General features: G+C 49.5%; 1 protein-coding gene and 1 long non-coding RNA gene across 6 annotated transcripts in view; one reads left to right on the top strand and one right to left on the bottom strand.

Moving 5' to 3' along the window:
- The window catches only part of CLSTN3 (calsyntenin 3), a 29,087-nt gene extending 26,676 nt beyond the window's left edge, over window positions 1-2,411 (top strand). For 3 of the 4 annotated variants that reach the window (XM_073789077.1, XM_073789078.1, XM_033867068.2), the window contains 2 exons: window positions 852-1,054; window positions 1,164-2,411. In XM_073789077.1, the coding sequence (XP_073645178.1) occupies window positions 852-1,054; window positions 1,164-1,304 (344 nt within the window). In that variant the 3' untranslated portion in view covers window positions 1,305-2,411. The remainder of the gene's footprint in view (window positions 1-851; window positions 1,055-1,163) is intronic. The other variant, XR_012324539.1, reaches the window with a different exon arrangement.
- A 2,868-nt stretch (window positions 2,412-5,279) lies between these two features.
- Window positions 5,280-19,944, bottom strand: LOC141275905 (uncharacterized). Of its 2 annotated transcripts, none has more exons than XR_012324538.1 (3): window positions 19,507-19,944; window positions 8,487-17,824; window positions 5,280-6,332 (listed from the first exon to the last, which is right to left on the bottom strand). It is a non-coding gene; the product is annotated as an uncharacterized lncRNA (long non-coding RNA). The 2 variants fall into 2 exon arrangements; XR_012324537.1 differs by lacking the exon at window positions 5,280-6,332 and having other exon boundaries at window positions 8,212-8,726; window positions 9,241-17,824.
- Between the last annotated feature and the right edge of the window lie 95 nt (window positions 19,945-20,039).

The raw sequence follows: 20,039 nt of genomic DNA, 5'->3' as shown, positions 1-20,039 counted from the left end.
CAGGTGTGGGGCACGGTGAGCCCGGTCCAGCTGGGTGCCCACACGCTCTTCCTGGGCGCGTACCTGCGCCTGCACGTCTGCTTTGCTGCCATCAGCTCTAAGGTCCGAGTGAGGGTCCACGCGCCCTTCTGCGTCTCACTGCCCTTCAGAGTCCACGGCCCCCTGAGCCCGGGCTTCAAAGTGAGGCTGCGGGCCCAGAGGCTTGACAGGGCCAAGGGGGAGGTGGGTGTACCCCAAGGGGAGCAGAGGCCCCAGGTGTCCAGGAGGCCCGAGCCCGCAAGGAGATGGGAGGTGTTACTGAGCAGGAGTGAGCTCTGTCCAGGTGGGCGCGTGAAGGGGCTGCTCTCTGTGCCCTGGACCTGTGCCCAGCTTGGGTGCCAGGCCACGCTTGGAGCTTGCTCCTCCTATTACGATGCAGGAGAAAGAACATTCTCTCCTCTTGCACTGTCAAGCCTGTGTGGCCGCCTCTCTCCTTTCCCCGCTGGGCTCTGGGGACCTCCTTCCTGGACTATGTGGTCCCTGGGAAAGGCACAGGCAGAAGGACCCGGCAGGGCCCAGGCCTTGCCCTCTGTGCGCTGAGAACAGGGCTGCTCAGGACAGCGTTGGGCTGGGAGCCCTTCTCTTCCCCCTGCCCTCGCCTCCTCTGCAGATCTCCCTCCCTCAGGCTCTCTGTCCCTCCCCGTCTCCGCCCTTCTCCGGGGGGAGCTCTACTTTTCCTCCAGCTTCTGCAGGGCAGACCCCTCTTCTGGGCCATCATGGACCCTGCCTTCTGCTCGGGGACTCCCTCTGCCCAGGCCCCCGACTCCGCCCCTGAGCGGAGTGTGCTCAGGTGCGCCTGGCTCTCCCCGCAGTGGTCCCGAGTGCTGCGACCCTCATCATCGTGGTGTGCGTGGGCTTCCTGGTGCTCATGGTCGTCCTGGGCCTCGTGCGCATCCACTCGCTGCACCGCCGCGTCTCGGGGGCCGGCGGGCCCCCGGGGGGCTCCAGTGACCCCAAGGATCCCGACCTCTTCTGGGATGACTCAGCTCTCACCATTATCGTGAACCCCATGGAGGTGCGCGGGGGCGGGGGGGCGGGGCGTGTCGGCAGCGTCGGGGCGCAGCTGGGGCGCACTGCCAGCATGCGGACTCCCGCTGAGCTCCCCCTCTCCCTGCCGTCCCCAGTCCTACCAGGGCCGGCAGACCTCCATGGCGGGCGCTGCGGGCAGCCAGCAGGAGGACGAGGACAGCAGCGACTCCGAGGCAGCCGACTCGCCCAGCAGCGACGAGAGACGCATCATCGAGACCCCCCCTCACCGCTACTAAGGCCTCCACCCCTCCCCAGACAGAGAGAGGATTCCGCCCTGGTGAGACAGACACCCCCCCGAAGAGAGAGGAGGACACGCTGAGAGAAGAGAGACCCAGAGGGAGCAGCTCTTGGAAGAGTCATCCTTTAATCTCAGAACCCCGTGGCCCTACCGGAGCCCACCCCCTCCCCCTCTCCCCTAGCCCACCCCCCTACGAGCCTCTGGGCTCCTCCCCCCCGCCCCCCCCCCACCCCCGGGGTGGGAGACTGGCAGGCAGCCGGCCCCTTCGCTCACCCCTGTCTGTCTCTCCCCATGCCGGCCACGCGCTGTATGGGTTGTAGGGCGGACTGAAGGAAACCCTGTACCCTGCCCTTGCCTACTCTCCTGTCCACGGAGACCCCCACCAGACCCCCAGCCGGGCCTTCCCTGCTTCTCTTATGAGCCCGCCTCTCTCCATTTCCTTCTGGGGATCCCTGCTTCTCCTCCTGGCCCCCTTCCCTCCTCTCCTTGCCTAAGGTCCCACGGCCCCTGCCCTTCCTACAGGACCCGGCTGTGGCTGGCTTGTAGGGGCCCCAGGTGTATTATATATAATGTATATTTTTTCATGTCGTCGTGAGCGCAGCCCCTGTGTTCCGTGTGCAGCTCACAGCCTCGTGTGCGTGTGGCATCGTCACGTCTTGGGGTTAGGGTAGGGATGGGTGTGCTGAGGAAGGGGACACACCCTATAGGGTTTTCAAATAAAACAACCAGAAAAAAGCTCGGTGAGCTGCCTCTGGCCTGGCTGATCCCCGGTGGGCGCTGTGCGGGTGGCAGCTCTGGGGTCTCGGGCCCCTTCGGCCTCTGAGCTGAAGTAAGGGGCAGGGCTGGTTGTTTCCCACTGTCTCCTTCCCTCAGCACCTGTGGGAAGAGTATAGACAACTGAGGGAATGCCGCAGACTCTGGATCTTTGTGGGGGACATTGTCAACCCCTCCCCATCTCTTGGAAGTTTCCGCCTGGGGGGCTGGGGCAGCTCCCCATCTCTTGGAATTTTCAGCCTGGGGTGCTGGGGCGCCCTGCCCGCGGAGTCTAGGGAGAGAGTGCAGGCAGCCCTGCTATTTGTTTTTTATAAATTTATTTATTTATTTATGGCTGCGTTGGGTCTTCGTTGCTGTGCGCGGGCTTTCTCTAGTTGCGGCGAGCGGGGGCTACTCTTCATTGCGGTGCACGGGCTTCTCATTGCGGTGGCTTCTCTTGTTGCGGAGCACGGGCTCTAGGCGCGTGGGCTTCAGTAGTTGTGGCGCATGGGCCTAGTTGCTCCGCAGCATGTGGGATCTTCCCGGACCAGGGCTCGAACCCGTGTCCCCTGCATTGGCAGGTGGTTTCTTAACCACTGCGCCACCAGGGAAGCCCAACCCTGCTGTTTGTAATAAGAGAGAACGGGCTCTGAGACATGTCCCCCAGGCTGTAAGGGGCGGGAACCAGATGGGGTTATTTCAGAAGAGTGTGCTGTAGGGGAGCATCCTTCCTGTGCTGTCCCGGCCCCAGGAAAGACTAGAGATCCAGGTCTTAATTCCTTTCTGTGGGATGGGGTGTTTGAGTATCAGTAATGTTTCCCCTACTTCTCTGTGGTTCTCATGGACACAGTGGGGTGGAAGTGGAGCTTACTGGCCCGCTGCGTGCACCACCTGTGCCTGGTCTTACTTCTGCCAGGCGCCCATTCTTCCCCCTGGCTTCAGCCACTAGCCATGTATTGATGTCCATACTTAATCTCCCACCCAGACCTCCCACCCAACTACTATTGGCAGTTCCCCTAGGACATCCTGTGCCTAAACGCAACCTTGTCCCGGGTTCTGCTCTCTTCTGTTACCTGTCCCTTTCACCTTTCTCCCAGTTACCTAAGCAGAAACCTGGGAGCCAGTCTGGATTTCTCCCTCTCCCTTAACCTCATGTCCAAATGATGACTAAACCTTCTCATTTTTACCCCTTAAAATCTCTCACATGTGTCTTTTCTTTCTCTTCCCCTACTGCTGCCACTGCCTTGATCATACTGTCTTCGATGCCTGCCTGGCCTATTGCAGGAGCTTCCCTGCTGCCTGCTACCTCTTCTCCTTGCCTCCCGTGTTTTGCTCCACTCCACCCGCCTCTGGGTCTGAGTGACTTTTATAAAGTGTAGCTCTCCTTCTAGAACCTTCCATATCATTGCCAGGGTCAAGTCCCGACACCTTGAGAGGCCCCTCAACCCCCCTCCCTACCTCCCTTCCCCTCTCTGCCACCACCCCTGCACACCTGGGTGTTAGTCACACAAACCACTAGTCCTTCACCAAACTTGTCCTACTCCTTCCCGCCTCTGTCTTCGCATGTCCCGTTCCCTCTGTCTAGCATGGCCCTTCCCCCCGTGTGCCTAGCAATCTTCTCCTTATCACTGAAGACCTCATTCCAGCGCTGCCTCTTCCAGGAAGTCTTCTGTGCCCTGGCACCTCTTGTTCACGCCTCCATCACAGCCCTCCTTACTACGTGGTGGTGCATGTCTGTCTCCACCACCAGATTCGCTGTATTCTCAGAACTCACACAGGGCCTGGCGTGCAGTAGGGGCTCCATAAATGATGAATGAGGTGACGTGTGTAGCTCTCAGACTGATTGTAATAGAAAAGACGGGGGCTTCCCTGGTGGCGCAGTGGTTGAGAGTCCGCCTGCCGATGCAGGGGACACGGGTTCGTGCCCCGGTCCGGGAAGATCCCACATGCCGCGGAGCGGCTGGGCCCGTGAGCCGTGGCCGCTGAGCCTGCGCGTCCGGAACCTGTGCTCCGCGACGGGAGAGGCCACAACAGTGAGAGGCCCGCGTACCGCAAAAAAAAAAAAAAAAAGGGAAAAGACGAATTGGTAGGAGGGGAGAATGGCGCTGCCCTGATGGCCCTCTGGCCCGCGGGCCAGTGCACAGAGGACAGCGGTGGCCCAGCAGGCGCCTGCAGCAGCCTCTCCTGGAGGGGCCCCCGCAGATGCCAAGGTCACGTTTCCATGTCTGTGGCAATAACACGTGGGGGGCAGCCCTGCCTGTTCTACCCGGAGTTGCTCAGAGGCTCAGAGTGATGGCTCAACGGGCAGAGCCTTCAGACATCCGGAGCCTCAGCACTGATGGGGTGTGAGAGAGAGCTTTTAATTTACGGTCTTAAATTTCAGGGTGCTCACCGCCCTCCCACCTTACCGTCCCCTCTAGTCCTCACACACCCCTGGCCTCAGGGACCACAGCTTCCCATGAAGGGCAGCCAAAGCTGAGTGTTTGCCCTTGGAGCCCCTACACTGTAGCTGAGACTCGGGAGCTGGGGTCTTCATTCAAGTTCAAGCCCCAGCTCTCGGGTGGGGAAGAGGGCGAGCCTGCAGGGCCCTCTGTCCCTCTCTTGAGTACACACGTATCAGCAGCACAGAGTCCATCTCTTAGCATCTGCCCAGCTCCCAACCTTCCTGGATCATCTGTCTCTGGGACCACGCGGGGGTTTCTTCTGAAATGCGCCGTTCTGCATTCATTTTCCAGACACTCTCCAGGGTCAGAACCACCGAGCACTAACTGTGTCTTATAGGTGTAACGTTTCCTGTCCCTCCCCTTTTTTTTTTGGTTGAAGCGTGAGGCATGCAGAACTTCCCTGACCAGGGATCGATCCCATGCCTCCTGCAGTGGAAGCACAGAGGCTTTACCACTGGACCACCAGGGAAGTCCCTCCTGTCCGTCCTTTTCACCGTCAGTGTTGACACTCCAGAGGCCAGCCCATGGTTGCCAACCCCTCCCTGCATGACAGCTGGGGGGTCGTGTCGTGATGGGGTCAGTGTCAGCAGGAGTGTGGGTGCCTGGAGAAGACTTTGAAGCCCTTGTGCCCCTGCAGCCACACATGCCCCAAATTACTGCTCTTGCTTGTGGGCCCACCTTCCTCTCTCACTGTCTCTGTCACACACACACACACACACACACACACACACACACACGCACACCACACACTGGAAATAGGCAACAGGAATGCCATTCCCCCATCGTGCAGAGAAAGGGCAGCAGGCAGGAGTCCAAATGGGTTTTTATTTTGTTGCTCAAGGTCTCCTGGAAAGTTCTTCCCCAACGTCCCTCACAGAAGATGCCAAAGGCCCAGGGTGCCAGGCCTTGGGCAGGGTTTCCAATTTCCCTATTCCCGTTTAATTTGAAACAGCAAACATCTCCTTTGGCCTCACTCAAGTCTTTTCTTTTGCACTGAAAGGCTGTTTTCCTCTGCAGTCCACTCTCTGCAGTGAAAATTAACGAGCTTCCTGAAAAGTGCACGATGGAGAAACTAGGCCTTGGGAGAAGCCGGGCTGTAGAGGCAGAGACGGTAACCTAGAGCTCAAGAACCAAATGCGTTCTGCTTCCTGTTACCAGACCGGAGACCTGAAAGCTCACTTTTGTGTCTTCCGGGCGGGTGGGCGGACACGTGCGCACACACACACACACACACACACACACACAGACGCGCTCACACACAGACGCGCTCACACACCAGGTCTCTGCCCGGTTCAGGAGTATACCACCCTGCAACCTGCAGGCTGATGTACCATCAGCAACAATCCTGAAACTCGCATTTCCCCAGCCGCCAGCCCCTGCCCTGGGGGCGGAGAAGATCTCCTATTCCCCTTAGATTTTAATCTCCACCTTGGCCCCCAAGGCATGTCCCCTGGGCCCCCTCAGGGCTCCTCTGGACTGCGTTGATGGGTGAAATCCCCAGACCCTGGGATGTTCCCGGGTGTCTGTAGAATGAACTGAGATTGCATCCACAGTGTTCCTCGGTGCGCTGTGGGTTCTGGGGTCCTGGACCTCGCCTCCCTGCGAGTCCTCTTCTCACCCAGCGTCCTGCCGAGGCTTCCCTCAAAGGGCGCCCCCTCTCGGAGAGACGAGGAACAGGAGGAAGGGAGACGGTGCGGAAGGAGATCTGCGAGTCCGGGGCGGGCGGGCGCCTCTGACCCACGAGGGGAGCTGGCACGCTTATTTTCACAGCGCTGGTGTCACGGCATCAACTGCGGCACCACGCTGTCGCTCCCTAAAATACCCCGGTCCTACAGGAAAAGGACAGATGAGGGTTTAAATTTAGCAACAGTGGGTGGGAGGGGGTGGGGCATGGGGACTTTGGGATGCGGTGGAGCTGGATTTGTCAGAAACGGAATTGGAACCCCATGATGCCTCAGTTGACTTAAACAAAGGCACACGTGAGAGTTGCGAGTTAAGTTTTATTTGGGGCAAAAAGAGGACTGCAGCCGGGGAGACAGCGTTTCAGGTAACTGTGATAAACTGCTCCGGGTAGGCGAGGGGGGAACCAGGATATATAGGAGTTTTGCAACAAAGAGCCGGTGATTGGGAACGTCAAAAGATTATTGTTAAATAAAGAAAACCAGACATCTCAAGTTAAGGAATTTAGCACTTTTCTATGGATGGGAAGATGCAAGAGTCTGGGCTAACTGAAATCATTCCTTTGATAGGCACCTTAGCTCCCTGGGGCCCGTATTTTCACACCCTGAGTTTCCTCAGGGCTCACCAGCTCACGCTGGAGGGCTGCAGTCATTGGTGACTGTGACATCCTTTGTTTGTTGATATGGCAGGAAATATTCCATTTGTACATATTCCGTTCCACTTATAAATATTCCATTTATCACCTCGAGGAGGATTCTGATCCACAGGATAAAGGAACGTCCGCCCCGAATATCCATTCTCAAAGACCTGACCCAAATGGCTGAAGTTCTCATCCCCACTCTGCAGCCCCTCCCCTATCCCCATGAGATGTGGTCTTTTCCCTTAAACAGGGGAGTTGGGATTATCCTGCCCTTTCTCTCCATTGGCTGCGGAGAGGCTGTCAAAGGGAAAAAGCAGCAGTTGAGAAAAGCCCTGATTTTCAGTCAGGCTGCTGAAGGGAGAGGAGTCTTTCTGTGCTCTGGGTGCCACAGAGAGGGAGAATAAGTCCAAAGGGCACAGAACGGTGAACAGAGGGTGATACAATTTGCAGACGACCACAGAGCGAAGCCCCAGGGTACCAGGCCCAGGTGACTTAGCTGCTCCGCTGCCTTGTCCCCCCACAGGCCACCAGGCCACCTCAGGGCCCTACTCTTCCTATACCATCTTGCTGCTTGGAGGAAATCCCAAAGCACAGAGGGCACCTCCTACTGTGAGGTGGTGGGGAGGAGGGAGGAGGGGTTCAGGAGGCCTTTGCTATCAGTTCCGCCTGCGTTCAAATCCCAGCACTCAGTGTTCGGCTGTGGTCTTTAGCTCCTCTAAGTGTTGGCTCGCCGGGTATCAGAAGGAATTGTTTACTCCAAGGCTTGGGTGAGGCTTCAGTAAGATCACGTTTTCTGAAGCAACTCAGAATTGGCTTACTACACGTGAGCTATCATTATCATTAATTATTGGGAGATGGACAGAGCCATCCCTAGCCTGGTGACAATGGGGTCTTGAAAAGCACAGAGACTCGGGGATGGCAGGATCCCTAAAGCTCCTTCCCCCTGAAGCCCAGGCAGCGCGGGCTTGTGGTTTTGAACACACGCTTTGGAGCCAGACATGCCTGGGTTTTTCTTTACCTTTTGGCAGCTTACGGAAGCTTACCGTGGCTCATGTCCATAGGAGATTGGCTATTTTTATAGTTACCAGGCTGATTTAGACAAGCACAGGTTATTTTTAAGCACCAGGCTTTTTTTTTTTTTTTGCGGTACGCGGGCCTCTCACTGCTGTGGCCTCTCGCGTTGCGGAGCATAGGCTCCGGACGCGCAGGCTCAGCGGCCATGGCTCACGGGCCCAGCCGCTCCGCGGCATGTGGAATCTTCCCAGACCAGGGCACGAACCCGCGTCCCCTGCATCGGCAGGCGGACTCTCAACCACTGCGCCACCAGGGAAGCCCCAGGTTATTTTTTTAATAAGTCGGGGCCTTACCAACAGGAGCTGCTAGGGTCTGTCGTGCTCTGAACGTGGGTTGGAAAAGAATTTCCAGATATAAGGCAGAATGTAAAGAAGATAGAATTTATTAGAGGAAAGGGTCGCTGCCAGAACAGCGGGCTGACTTCCTAGTCGCCTGGGAGAGTCGGGCCTGAACATGTGCTATTGATCAGTTTTTACAGCCAGAAAGCAAAGGAATGGTCCGAGGTGAAAATGTCATTTACTGATTGGTCGAGGAACATATACCTTCCTTCTATAGGTGGGAGTGGGACAGGGCAGATGCTTTTCCTTACTTGGGACAGGTCCGGTTGCCCAGGTGGGCGTCGCCCAGGTGGGCTCAGGAATCTTGTAACCATTGCAACGTGGTGGGAGGGCGAGTAAGAGTCCGGTAGGGGGTGTAACAGCTGAAACATTTTCACGCAGGGTCATCCTTTGTCCTTAAAGCACCATTGTCCTTGGAGCACCACAGGGTCTTGGTAACAAGAGCTCACAGGCTTTCGGGTGCCGATTTCATGGGCAAAGGTGACCTGGCACTACAGGTAAGGCAAAAATAGAGGTTAGTTCACCAAATATATGGTCTTTTGGTCTTACCTCAAAATGGGCAGAATATTGGCTACAAAGGCTTTCCAGGTAAGGCCCTGGTGGATGGAATAACTTTTTGTTCTGCCATGTTTTCAGCCAGAGTTTTAGGCTGACCCTCAAACCTCAAAAGGAGCTGAGTTTCACTCCTGAGCATGTGTCCGTGAACTTTGTGTAGGCCCAAGTAGGCCATGCGTGACCAGCCTCTACCTGTCCTTGTGAACTGTGTCAGTCCACAAGCTCCCAGGACTTACCAACACCCATCTCAAGGTGGCTCTGGAATTGTCACCTTTATAATCCTTTAGTCAATTATACAATCCTTGGCCAAGAATTTGAATTTTGGATTGTGGTTTTAGCTACCAAGGGTGGTATATTTTTTCCAGTGAAGAGATCAAAAGGAGTGAGGATCCCTTATTTAATAGGGGATGTATCATTTTCCCGTGAAGATAGAGAAAAAATTGAACTTACTGCAAACCCAAGGGCTCAACAGGGCAATCCAGAAGGTCAGTGTCTGGAACATTCTGATTCTAACAAGCATGTTTGTTCAAGGAGTCAAGAAAGAACTGCTTAAAAACAACAACAACAACAAAATAACAACATAAAGTTTGGTCTTTCTTCTGGAATAAAAGAGGTGAAAATTGAAGGAAAAATACAAGGCTGATTAAGCTGGAGGAAGAGGTAGATTCCACTGGAAGAAAGGTCTATGGTCTTTGAAGACAGGCTAGATACATGTGGAAGGAGTGCAAGGTCTGGGAGGCCAGGCAGATATGAAAGGGAAAAGCAAGTTTATGTGGGTCTGATGACACTTAATTAGAGGCTTAGAAAAGAGAGGTCATCGACAGGGCTAGAGGATCAGGTAAGAAAGAAAAATACAAAAGGACTTAATAAGTGAAGGAAATTTGCTGACATCTAGGTGGGGATACAGCAGCAGATCATCTACCCAAGGCGGGATAAGGTACAATGCAAAAGATGCCCTGCTCATGTGAATTGTGAGCCGGTCCAGCTGAAAACCCGCCCTGCAGTCAGCAGAGGTAACTCCACCTGGGGAGCGCTCAGGGAGTTCACAGGAGGATTACTTTGCAGCATGCAGCCCTGAAGCCCTGAGCTCTCCCGCTCTGCTCTTCAATCTGACAGCTAACTGGTCTACGGCACTAATTTTTTGACCTAATAACCTCAGCCTTCCCGATGGTCAAACTGACTCTTCTGGGAAAGGGTAGAATTTAGAATAGAGACAGTGAAGTAAATCATAATATGTTGATGTTAACTTTAAGTTTAGAAATCTGTATGGGGCTTCCCTGGTGGCGCAGCGGTTGAGAATCCACCTGCCGATGCAGGGGACACATGTTCGAGCCCTGGTCCGGGAAGATCCCACATGCTGCAGAGCAACTAAGCCCAGCGCCACAACTACTGAGCCTGTGCTGTAGAGCCTGTGAGCCACAGCTACTGAGCCTGTGTGTCACAACTACTGAGCCCGTGTGCCTACAGCCCGTGCTCCGCAACAAGAGAAGCCACCACAAGGAGAGGCCTGCGCACCGCAACGAAGAGTAGCCCCCGCTCGCCACAACTAGAGAAAGCCCATGCGAAGCAACGAAGACCCAGCACAGCCAAAAATAAATAAGTAAAATAAATAAATTTATTTTTAAAAATCTGTATGAATTTAAGTTAAACTTTGTTGTTTCCAACTTGAAATATCTGTTGATTTTAGAGTTATGATTTTTAGTCGAAAGCTTATAAACAGTATTAGAACATTCAAGAGAAATCAAACAGCAGAACATGGTCAATTAAGTAATTAGACTTACAAGAGTTGCTTACGTTGTAAGAAAGATTTTGTGAGTATTTTAAATACTACCTTGTCAGGCAACTGAAGTACATGAGGGGGAACAAATCAGATATATTAAGTGTATGAATATGGTGTAAAACAGTCATGGAAATTTTACCAACTTTGTAGATGAGACTAATTGCTAAGGAAATTTAAATCTGTTCGAGTTGAGTTAAACATCAATCAAAGAACAAGTGGAAGTAATTTTTTAAAATGTAGTACATTTATAAATAGAATTTCAGGATTTTAAGTTGAATTTCAAGGTTTAAGCAAAACCATGTTTTATACTTACAATTTTAATAAATTAAATATTAATTTAAACCCCAGGTAACTGGAAATAGTCTTTTCTACACGCATTAGACATCGCGAATACTCACAATGATGGGGTGTTTGTGGAGCTGGTATCAGTTTTTGGATCAGAAAGAGTGATGGGATCTAAAGAAACCTGAGAGGGAGAAGGCATGGCCCAGACAAGACAGGGGGTGCCAAGAGGGAGCTCCTGTCCAGGACACAACCGAGAGGAAGAGAGAGATCTCCCAAAGACCATTTAACAGGTCAGACAGGTCCAACATGTTTTTCTAAAGTAGTTTTTCATTTACAGGTTAAGGAAGATTTCAATGGCTCCAAGTATTCAAGTAATTTTAACAAAAATCTCATCGATCTCAATGCTTATAGTAGTGATGATTTTTTCCCTGAATTATCAAAAATGACTGATGCCCATGTTGCAGCAAAAATAGAAATGAGACTTTTCTGATAAACAAGGAAAATAAGGAAACAATGAATCGTCTGGGGAAGCAACGTAAACAGGCCTGAAAGAGTTAATTAATCTTGGTTATTCTTTAGCTGTTACTACTAACAAACACTCGAGGCTAGACTTGTCCTTCACCAAGCTGATTACTCTCTGACTCCATACAAATTACCCTTTGCACCTGGCATTTCTTCTCCCCCTACACTCCCGTGTAGCACTCTTCATTTCAGAAAGAAGGTCATGGGCCGATAACTTCAGGGACACCAGACCGGGTTGCTGAGCCACCTGATGCCAGCTTTGGCCATAAGTTTGCAGAAGAAAAGAAATGCAAGACCTTCGCCACTTTTGATCCTTATCACATACCCCGGACTGAGAGCCCCGTGTATGAATTCTTCCCTGATCCCCCTAGGAGGGTAGCACAGTTCCTGAGGCGTTAGCCTACTGTGTCTTCCCTTTGCCTGGCAAAGAAAATAAAAAGCCTCTCTGTTTCTTATCTTCCAGTTCTCTGTCTCCGTATTTTTATTCCGCATCGATGCATAGGGAGCCAGATTTGGCAACACCCATACATTACAACAGAAGTCTCTCTGCAGAAGAGCTAGCACTTAAATCGAAGGTTTGTACAGAAAGCTGAGTTTCAGTCTGGTGGCGGGTCTTTATTACAGCTCAGATTTTTCCAACTGGGGCAATTCCACAGAGAGGATTCTCAATGATGGTGTAAAGATTCTAATTATGGAGCCCGGAGTCAGCTGCAGTAGAGTCCATGAGGGAACAGCTAAAAACTGGAAGATTGAAACAGCTACACCAACTTCTGTGTTGGAAAATCCTTTCTATGGAGTTTAATATCATAGTCTCTGGTATAGCCTGACACTGGTGACCAGAAGGGTGGACTGGTGCAGAGATCGCCAGCTGCTCACCAGACCTTAGTCCAGCCCATTCGGGGCCTTAGTCTAAACTACGTTTCTCAGGTTCCTTCTCTATTAAGGTGGCCGAAAGGCTGAGTCAATGGAACGTGAGCATTACACCACATCAGCCTCCTGATTGGAGAATCCCTTCAACAGAGTTTAATTTCATAGTCACTCGCATAGCCGGACCCTGAAACCAATATTTCTCCTATTATTCATTTTCTCTAGTGACTTCTAAGTCTTTACTATGGGCTTTGGCTGCATAGTCACACAATCTCTCACCAGCCATCTCTGAAGTCCACAAAATTTTGAAAACCAAAAGTGTTTTTAATGAGTCTGATGCCAAAATTCATCCTGCCCTGAACAGGTGAAACTGTTTATAGACTTTATCTCAAAGTAAGTATTCATATTTTTTCAGAAGAAGTATTAATGTGCTTGATTCTCGGGGGCTGCCGCAGGCCTGGCTGGGGAAGGTGTGTGTGATCATATACGCTGCTTAATGCACGTACTGCATTTACCTCAGGAAAATCCCCGAGTTCTGGATACTGAAACACGACTGGTCCCAAAAGTTTAAGATGAGGGAATACGGACCTGAGCAAATATGGGTTTGGATTGTATAATGCGTTGTTCCAGATTCTGGGAACACTAGTTTGCTTGGGACAATCACTTTTTTTTTTTCGGTACGTGGGCCTCTCACTGTTGTGGCCTCTCTCGTTGCGGAGCACAGGCTCCGGACGCGCAGGCTCAGCGGCCATGGCTCACGGGCCCAGCCTCTCCACGGCATGTGGGATCTTCCCGGACCGGGGCACGAACCCATGTCCCCTGCATCGGCAGGCGGACTTTCAACCACTGCGCCACCGGGGAAGCTCTGTTTTTGTTTTTCCTTCTGTCTTCTTCTTCCTTTTTTTTTTTTGGTCTAGTTTTTCTCCATTGTTCAAATTGGGTAATTTCTATTGTCCTATCTTCCAGTTCACGGATTGTTTTTCCTCTGCCCTATCCATTCTACCTTTGAGCTCATCACTGGGCTTTTAATTTAGTTATTCCATTTTTCAGTTCTAGAGTTTTCATTTGGTTCTTCTTGATAGCTTCTATCTGTTTGCTGAGGTTCTCTATGTCATTTGTTTCAGTGGGTTTGTAATTGCTTCTTGAAGCATATTTATCATGGCTACCTGGAAATAATTCTAGTATCTCTATCATCTTGGTGTTGGCATCTATTGGTTGACATTTAAAAAATATTTTTATTTTATATTGGAGTAGAGTTGATTCACAATGTGTTAGTTTCAGGTGTACAGCAAAGTGATTCAGTTATACATATACATGTATCTATTCTTTTTAAAATTCTTTTCCCATTTAGGTTATTACAGAATATTGAGCAGAGTTCCCTGTGCTATACAGTAGGTCCTTGTGGATTTTCTATTTTAAATATAGCCGTGTGTACGTGTCGATCCCAGACTCCTAGGTTATCCCCCCACCTTTTCCCTTTGGTAACCATAAGATTTTTTCTAAGTCTTTGAGTTTGTTTTGTAAATAAGTTCAGAGGTATCATTTTTTTTTTAAATTCCACATATAAGCAATATCATATGATATTTGTCTTTCTCTGTCTGACTTACTTCACTTAGTATGATAATCTCCAGGTCCATCCCTATTGCTGCAAATGGCATTATTTCATTCTTTTTAATGGCTGAGTAATATTCCATTGTATATATGTACATCTTCTTTATCCATTCATCTGTTGATGGACATTTAGGTTGCTTCCACTTCTTGGCTATTGTAAACAGCGCTGCAGTGAACATGTATCCTTTTGAACCAAGGTTTTCTCCTGATATATGCCCAGGAGTGGGATTGCTGGATTATATGGTAGCTCCACTTTTAGTTTTTTTAAGGAACCTCCATACTGTTCTCCCTAGTGACTGTACCAATTTACATTCCCACCAACAGTGAAGGAGGGTTCCCTTTTCTACACACCCTCTCCGGCATTTATTGTTTGTGGACTTTTTGATGATGGCCATTCTGACAGTGTGAGGTGATACCTCATTGTAGTTTTGACTTGCATTTCTCTAATAATTAGCAGTGTTGAGCATCTTTTCATGTGTCTCTCGGCCATTTGTATGTCTTCTTTGGAGAGATATCTATTTAGGTCTTCTGCCCATTCTTTGATTGGGTTGTTTGTTTTTTTGATATAGAGCTGCATGAACTGTTTGTAAATTTTGGAGATTATTGGCTGACATTTTTTTATTCCGTTTGAGATCTTCCTGGTTCTGGGTATGATGAGTGATTTCCTACTGAAACCTGGACATTTTTGCATTTTGTCATAGACTCTGGCTCTTATTTAAGCCTTCCGTTTTGAATGGCTTATTTTGTACACCAGTCCTGCAGGGAAGGAAGGGGCACTACCTCATTACCACCATGTGGAGGAAGAAGTCCAGGTTCCCCGTTTGGCCTCCACTGACACTTGAGGGGCTGGAACTTCTCCTTACTGCTGGGCTGGGCAGGGGGGTTAGTTTCAGCATCCCACGTGGTCTCCACTAACACTGCCAGGAATGGGGGAGAGCCTCATTACTGGTCTGTGGGGATGGGCTCCTTACCTGGCCTTCTCTGACACCACCTCAGGGTGGGGTGTCTCATTATAGCTTCTTGAGGTTGGTAGTCTAGGCTCCCTTCTTGGCCTTTGCTGGTGGGGGGCCACAGTTTTTTAGTTGGTGTTTGGCTGGAGAAGAGTGGTTATTGTCTGGAAGTTTCTGTTTTTGTAGGCTACCCCTTTCTGGTCTTTTGGCTAAGAGCAGACTTTTTTAAAAAATAAATTTATTTATTCTTTATTTATTTTTGGTTGTGTTGGGTCTTCGTTGCTGTGTGCGGGCTTTCTCTAGGTGTGGCGAGCAGGGGCTACTCTTCGTTGCGGTGCACAAGCTTCTCATTGCGGTGGCTTCTCTTGCTGTGGAGCACAGGCTCTAGGCGTGTGGGCTTGAGTAGCTGTGGCATGCAGGCTCAGTAGTTGTGGCTCGTGGGCTCTTGAGCACAGGCTCAGTAGTTGTGGCGCATGGGTTTAGTTGTTCTGTGGCATGCGGGATCTTCCCAGACCAGGGCTCGAACCCGTGTCCCCTGCATTGGCAGGTGGATTCTTAACCACTGCACCATCAGGGAAGTCCCTAGAGAGCCGACTTTTGTTGGAGGTTTTTTTTGGTCTGTGCATGCTGGTATTTCCAGGTTGCTGACCTCTCTAGCATCCAGTCTGGGATGTATGAGGGAAAAAGAAACCCACAGAACTCACTACCATGCTGTGTCCTGGGTCCTAAGGTCCTAGCCAGTCCACTTTCTTTTTTCCACCTTTCAGAATCTTCTTATGTTTGTTTTACATATAATGTCCAGGGCTTTCAGTTGTATTTAATGGGAGCAATAGAGAAAATCAAGTCTACGCCATCTTTCCCAAAGCAGAAGTCTTCCCCCAACAAACAAATCAACATACAAACACATTGTATAGCTGTGTATGCTATAGATGTTTTGTGAAAAATCCTGAAAAGGGAGCAAAACCATTCATTGGGAAAAATACTCCCAAGTCAATAAACTTGATTTCTTTTTTCCTTCCTTCCGTCCATACTTTGAGGGGAGAAAGGATCAAAGATTTCCCAGTTGGATTTTGGTAAGGGTGACATAGACTGAATCTTCCCTGTATTGCTAAAAGTGGTAAGGTTCCGCTCCAAGCAGGGATAAAGGCAATATGCATGATGGTCCTTGTTGCTATCTGGGGGGAATTCCCTGCTATGTGTCCAGGGGATGGAGTTAGGTACCCAAACGTATGTTGGGTTTTACCCAAACCTACGCTGGTAGTTCTTGATACACCTGGGTAAATCTAGATTTCACTACTCTGAACACTTTTAAAGAAAAGTGAGTTTTGTCCATGTGTTTTTAGATGAGCCTAGCTTTGGGATTTGCTGTGTCTCACTTCACGTACAGCTTTCCTCCCTTGTCAAGCTGTCTCTGCCAATGATGTCAACTGAGGGTGAAAGGAGGATGGGCAATCATAACCAACAAGCCCCTCTAAGTGTACATGTGTGAAGACTGTACCTTGATTTGCAATTTCCAGAGCATGGATATTTCCATTACACTGCATCTTAACATCATCAAAAAACCCTAAAGAATCAGATCAGATGAGGCAATTCCTCATTTCCAACTTTTCTCCCAACAAAAAGCTACAAAGTAACTTAACACTTAGGAAGTAAAGACATTCATTTACCCAAGTGAAGCTATGAAAGAAATTAGCTGCACCTAAATGAGATAATAAAAACTGGATAAGGGGCTTCCCTGGTGGCGCAGTGGTTGAGAGTCTGCCTGCCGATGCAGGGGACACGGGTTCGTGCCCCGGTCCGGGAAGATCCCACGTGCCGCGGAGCAGCTGGGCCCGTGAGCCATGGCTGCTGAGCCTGCGCATCTGGAGCCTGTGCTCCGCACAATGGGAGAGGCCACAACAGTGAGAGGCCCACGTACACAAACAAACAAACAAAACTAGATAAGATTGTAACTTGTGAGTTGTGTATCCTTATCAGTTGAAGGAGATGGCCTTGGGGACCCATGACACAGGAGACAGAACTCATCTCTAAAAATGGGTTGACAGTGTTCACTTGTGATTCAGACAGCATCGTCTTTGGAGTATGTAGGTCCTAAGTGTTGTGTCTTGGTCTCAAATCTCTGACCCTTTAAGTACCTGTACTGTGGTTAAAAATTTAACCCAGTAATTTTGACCTACCTGAGCCAGTAAATTTGCTCTCCAGATGTGTGTAAGTGACGTTATGAATTAAAACGTTTGATCTTTAAGAGAATCTAATGTATAAGCCTTTAATTTGGGAAGTAAAGTTTTAGACTTGAGATTTGAAGAGGACTAAGATAATTTCATAAATGTTTATAAATTTATTAGACCTATAGGGTTGAATAAGGGTTTAGAAAGATTTTGCCTGATGGGGTGGTGTGCCCTGTCAGCCATTTAAAGTGTTTTAAAATATGTATATTAAACGCCATGTAGTTTAAAATATTTAAGGAGATCTTTAAATTTTATTTTTCCAAAAGGTAAGTCTAGCATAATGGTTAAGAGCAGGAACTCTGGGAGCAGGTTGTATAGGTTAGGGATCATCAAACTATGTCCAGCTGCCTGTTTTTGTACAGTCCGTAGCAGAGAATGGTTTTGACATTTTTAAATGGTTGAAAAAAATCAAAAGAAGTAAAATATTTTGTAACATAAAAAAAGATATAGGGCTTCCCTGGTGGCGCAGTGGTTGAGAGTCCGCCTGCCGATGCAGGGGACACGGGTTCGTGCCCCGGTCCGGGAAGATCCCAAATGCCGCGGAGTGGCTGGGCCCGTGAGCCATGGCCGCTGAGCCTGCGCATCTGGAGCCTGTGCTCCACGACAGGAGAGGCCACAACAGTGAGAGGCCCGCGTACCACACACACACACACAAAAAGATATAAAATTCAAACTTCAGTGTCCATAAAAATTTTTATCGAATCACAGACATAATCATTCCTTTACGTACCACCCATGGCTGCTTTCATGCTACAACGGCAGAGTTGAGTGGTTGTGACAGAGACGTATGCCTGCAAAGACAAAAATATTTTCTGTTTGGCCATTTACAGATAAAATTTGATGCCCCTGGTGTAGGTTAAAGTCACAGCTTTGCAACTTACTAGTATAAGCTTGGGCAAGTCACTTAATCTCTCTGTGCGTCAGTTTCCCCATCTATAAAATGGGGATGCTAATGGTTGTTATTAAGTTACTGTGAGAATTAAATAAATCAGTATTTGAAAAATGCTTTAGAACAATGCCTGGCACATAGTAAATACAGTGTAAGTGTTTAAAAATTGGAGGAATTTAACTTCTTAAACTTGAATTTATCAAACATTAATTAAAGAATAAGTAAAATAAAATATTAATTACAGAAAAGGTAAAAAATAATTATATCCATTTAATAAAAATATTTGTTATGAATAGAATAAGACTTTAAAGTTGAATCTGGAGTAACAAACTCTAAGGTTTTAAATCTGGAACTTCAATAAATATTAAATACCCAAGTAAATCTAGTGGTCCTTTCCCAGTGCCAGAGTCCCTCTTGGACTTGTGAGCCAGGTTCTGTGAAGACCTATGGCCTAGGAGACCAAAGCTCTCCAGGGCTTATAAGGAAGACTGGGAGGCAGTGTTGTAATGGATAGGTATTTGGAGTTATGTCTGGATTGAACTTTGACTTCCTAGCTGTGTGACTTTTGGCTAAGTCTTAATTGTGAACTGGGATTAGCAATACCTATTTCACAGGGGTATTATGAAGATTAAAAGTGTTAATGCACATAAAATGTTTAGTACAATGCCTGGATTTAAGTAAGCATTCAATAAACATCTGTTATTATCATTGTTACGATTCTCCTACAAGCGGCATACATAGTGAGTTATTGTTAATAAGTTACTAAACGCCTAGCAGAGCTGAAGGTTCTATGTGTGTTATGGTTTGAATGGTGCTGGGATCTGGTTGCCTTGATTTTCTGACATTTTGCTGTATCATATGCTTTCAGGTAAACATTGCTCTCTCCAGGGATCCTCTTTTTTAAAGTATGCACTTTCCAGAGCGCATCCTTTCCTCACTGGCTTGGTTTAGTTTACTAGGTACTAGGTATTTGCTTTACAATGTCAGCCTGAGACCAGAAAACAGGCAAGGGCTGGGATCCATGGTGAAAAGGTAAGGAAAAAGAGAAATTTTGCACAGTCTCAGGTTTTCCCTGCTGTTCTGTTCCCCTGAGGTGTCAGAACAGCTTCTCTACCATTTCAGGGAGGAGCTTACACAGCCATGCCCCTCTGGTCCCCTGGGGCCTCCACCTGTGAAGTCTGCAGGACCGCCAGGAAGCCAGCCTGGCCCAGGGTGCCACCTGCTGACTACCTGCCTCCTCTCCTGTATCCTAGGCTGGGACGGTACTTCTGTCCTTTTGGCACAGACCTGTCCTTGCCCATCTACCAGCAGCCCTGAGCACCTCCTGCCCTTCCTTCTTCATGACATCGGGACACCCTTGGACTTGGAGGCAGGTGAGATTTCAGGGTTTGTTTCCCAGTGTCCTTGAGGTTTGACACCAGAGCCAATTCTGTGGCAGATGGTGGGGCCTGAGGCTTATTTCGTGATTAAAGATCACTTCTTGCATCATATTTGTGCATTCCCTGTCTGAGGCAGTGGGAATAAGGCCACCACAGTGACCTTGACCAGCGGTGAGGGAGGAAGGAGGGGAGAGGAGTGACTCACTGTGCACCTTCCCAGTAGGTTATCGGCTTGAGGTCTCAGGATGCGTTGGACCCTAATTTAGTAACCGGAATTTGTCGTCATCCAGTGCTATTTCCCCCAATACGCAGATGTGGCAGAGGGATTGGGGGCAGGCCTCTGTCACTATGGAGACCGTGACGCTGTCCTGCTAGGGGCAGTTTGGAAGCGGGCAGGCCTAGAAGGCTGGGGAAGGCCCCGGATTTGACCCCCACCACTCCCGCATTAGGACCTTTCTCTAAAACCGAGGCCCAGAAAGGGAGGGAATCCCCTTGGGTCACAATACGCCCCCAGGAAGAGGCAGAATGATTTGAGCCCAGGATCTGCGTGCTCGGCTTTCCCCCAAAGGTCAGGAAGCCCCTCCTAGCTCCATTCTTCTTTGAGCTTTCCATCAAACAAGTCGTAGCGTCCGCGATCCTTTCGAGTGCTCGCAGAGTCGAGGCTCCAAGACTTCTCCTTTAAGACCCACGACTCCTCCCATCACGCTGCGTCGCAGACTTAAGGCTCCGCCCCTCCAA

Source organism: Tursiops truncatus, chromosome 11, assembly GCF_011762595.2.
Source record: "Tursiops truncatus isolate mTurTru1 chromosome 11, mTurTru1.mat.Y, whole genome shotgun sequence".
Taxonomy (NCBI): domain Eukaryota; kingdom Metazoa; phylum Chordata; class Mammalia; order Artiodactyla; family Delphinidae; genus Tursiops; species Tursiops truncatus.
The sequence above is the reverse complement of the archived record's forward strand: the minus strand, read 5'-3'. Positions and strand labels throughout refer to the sequence as shown.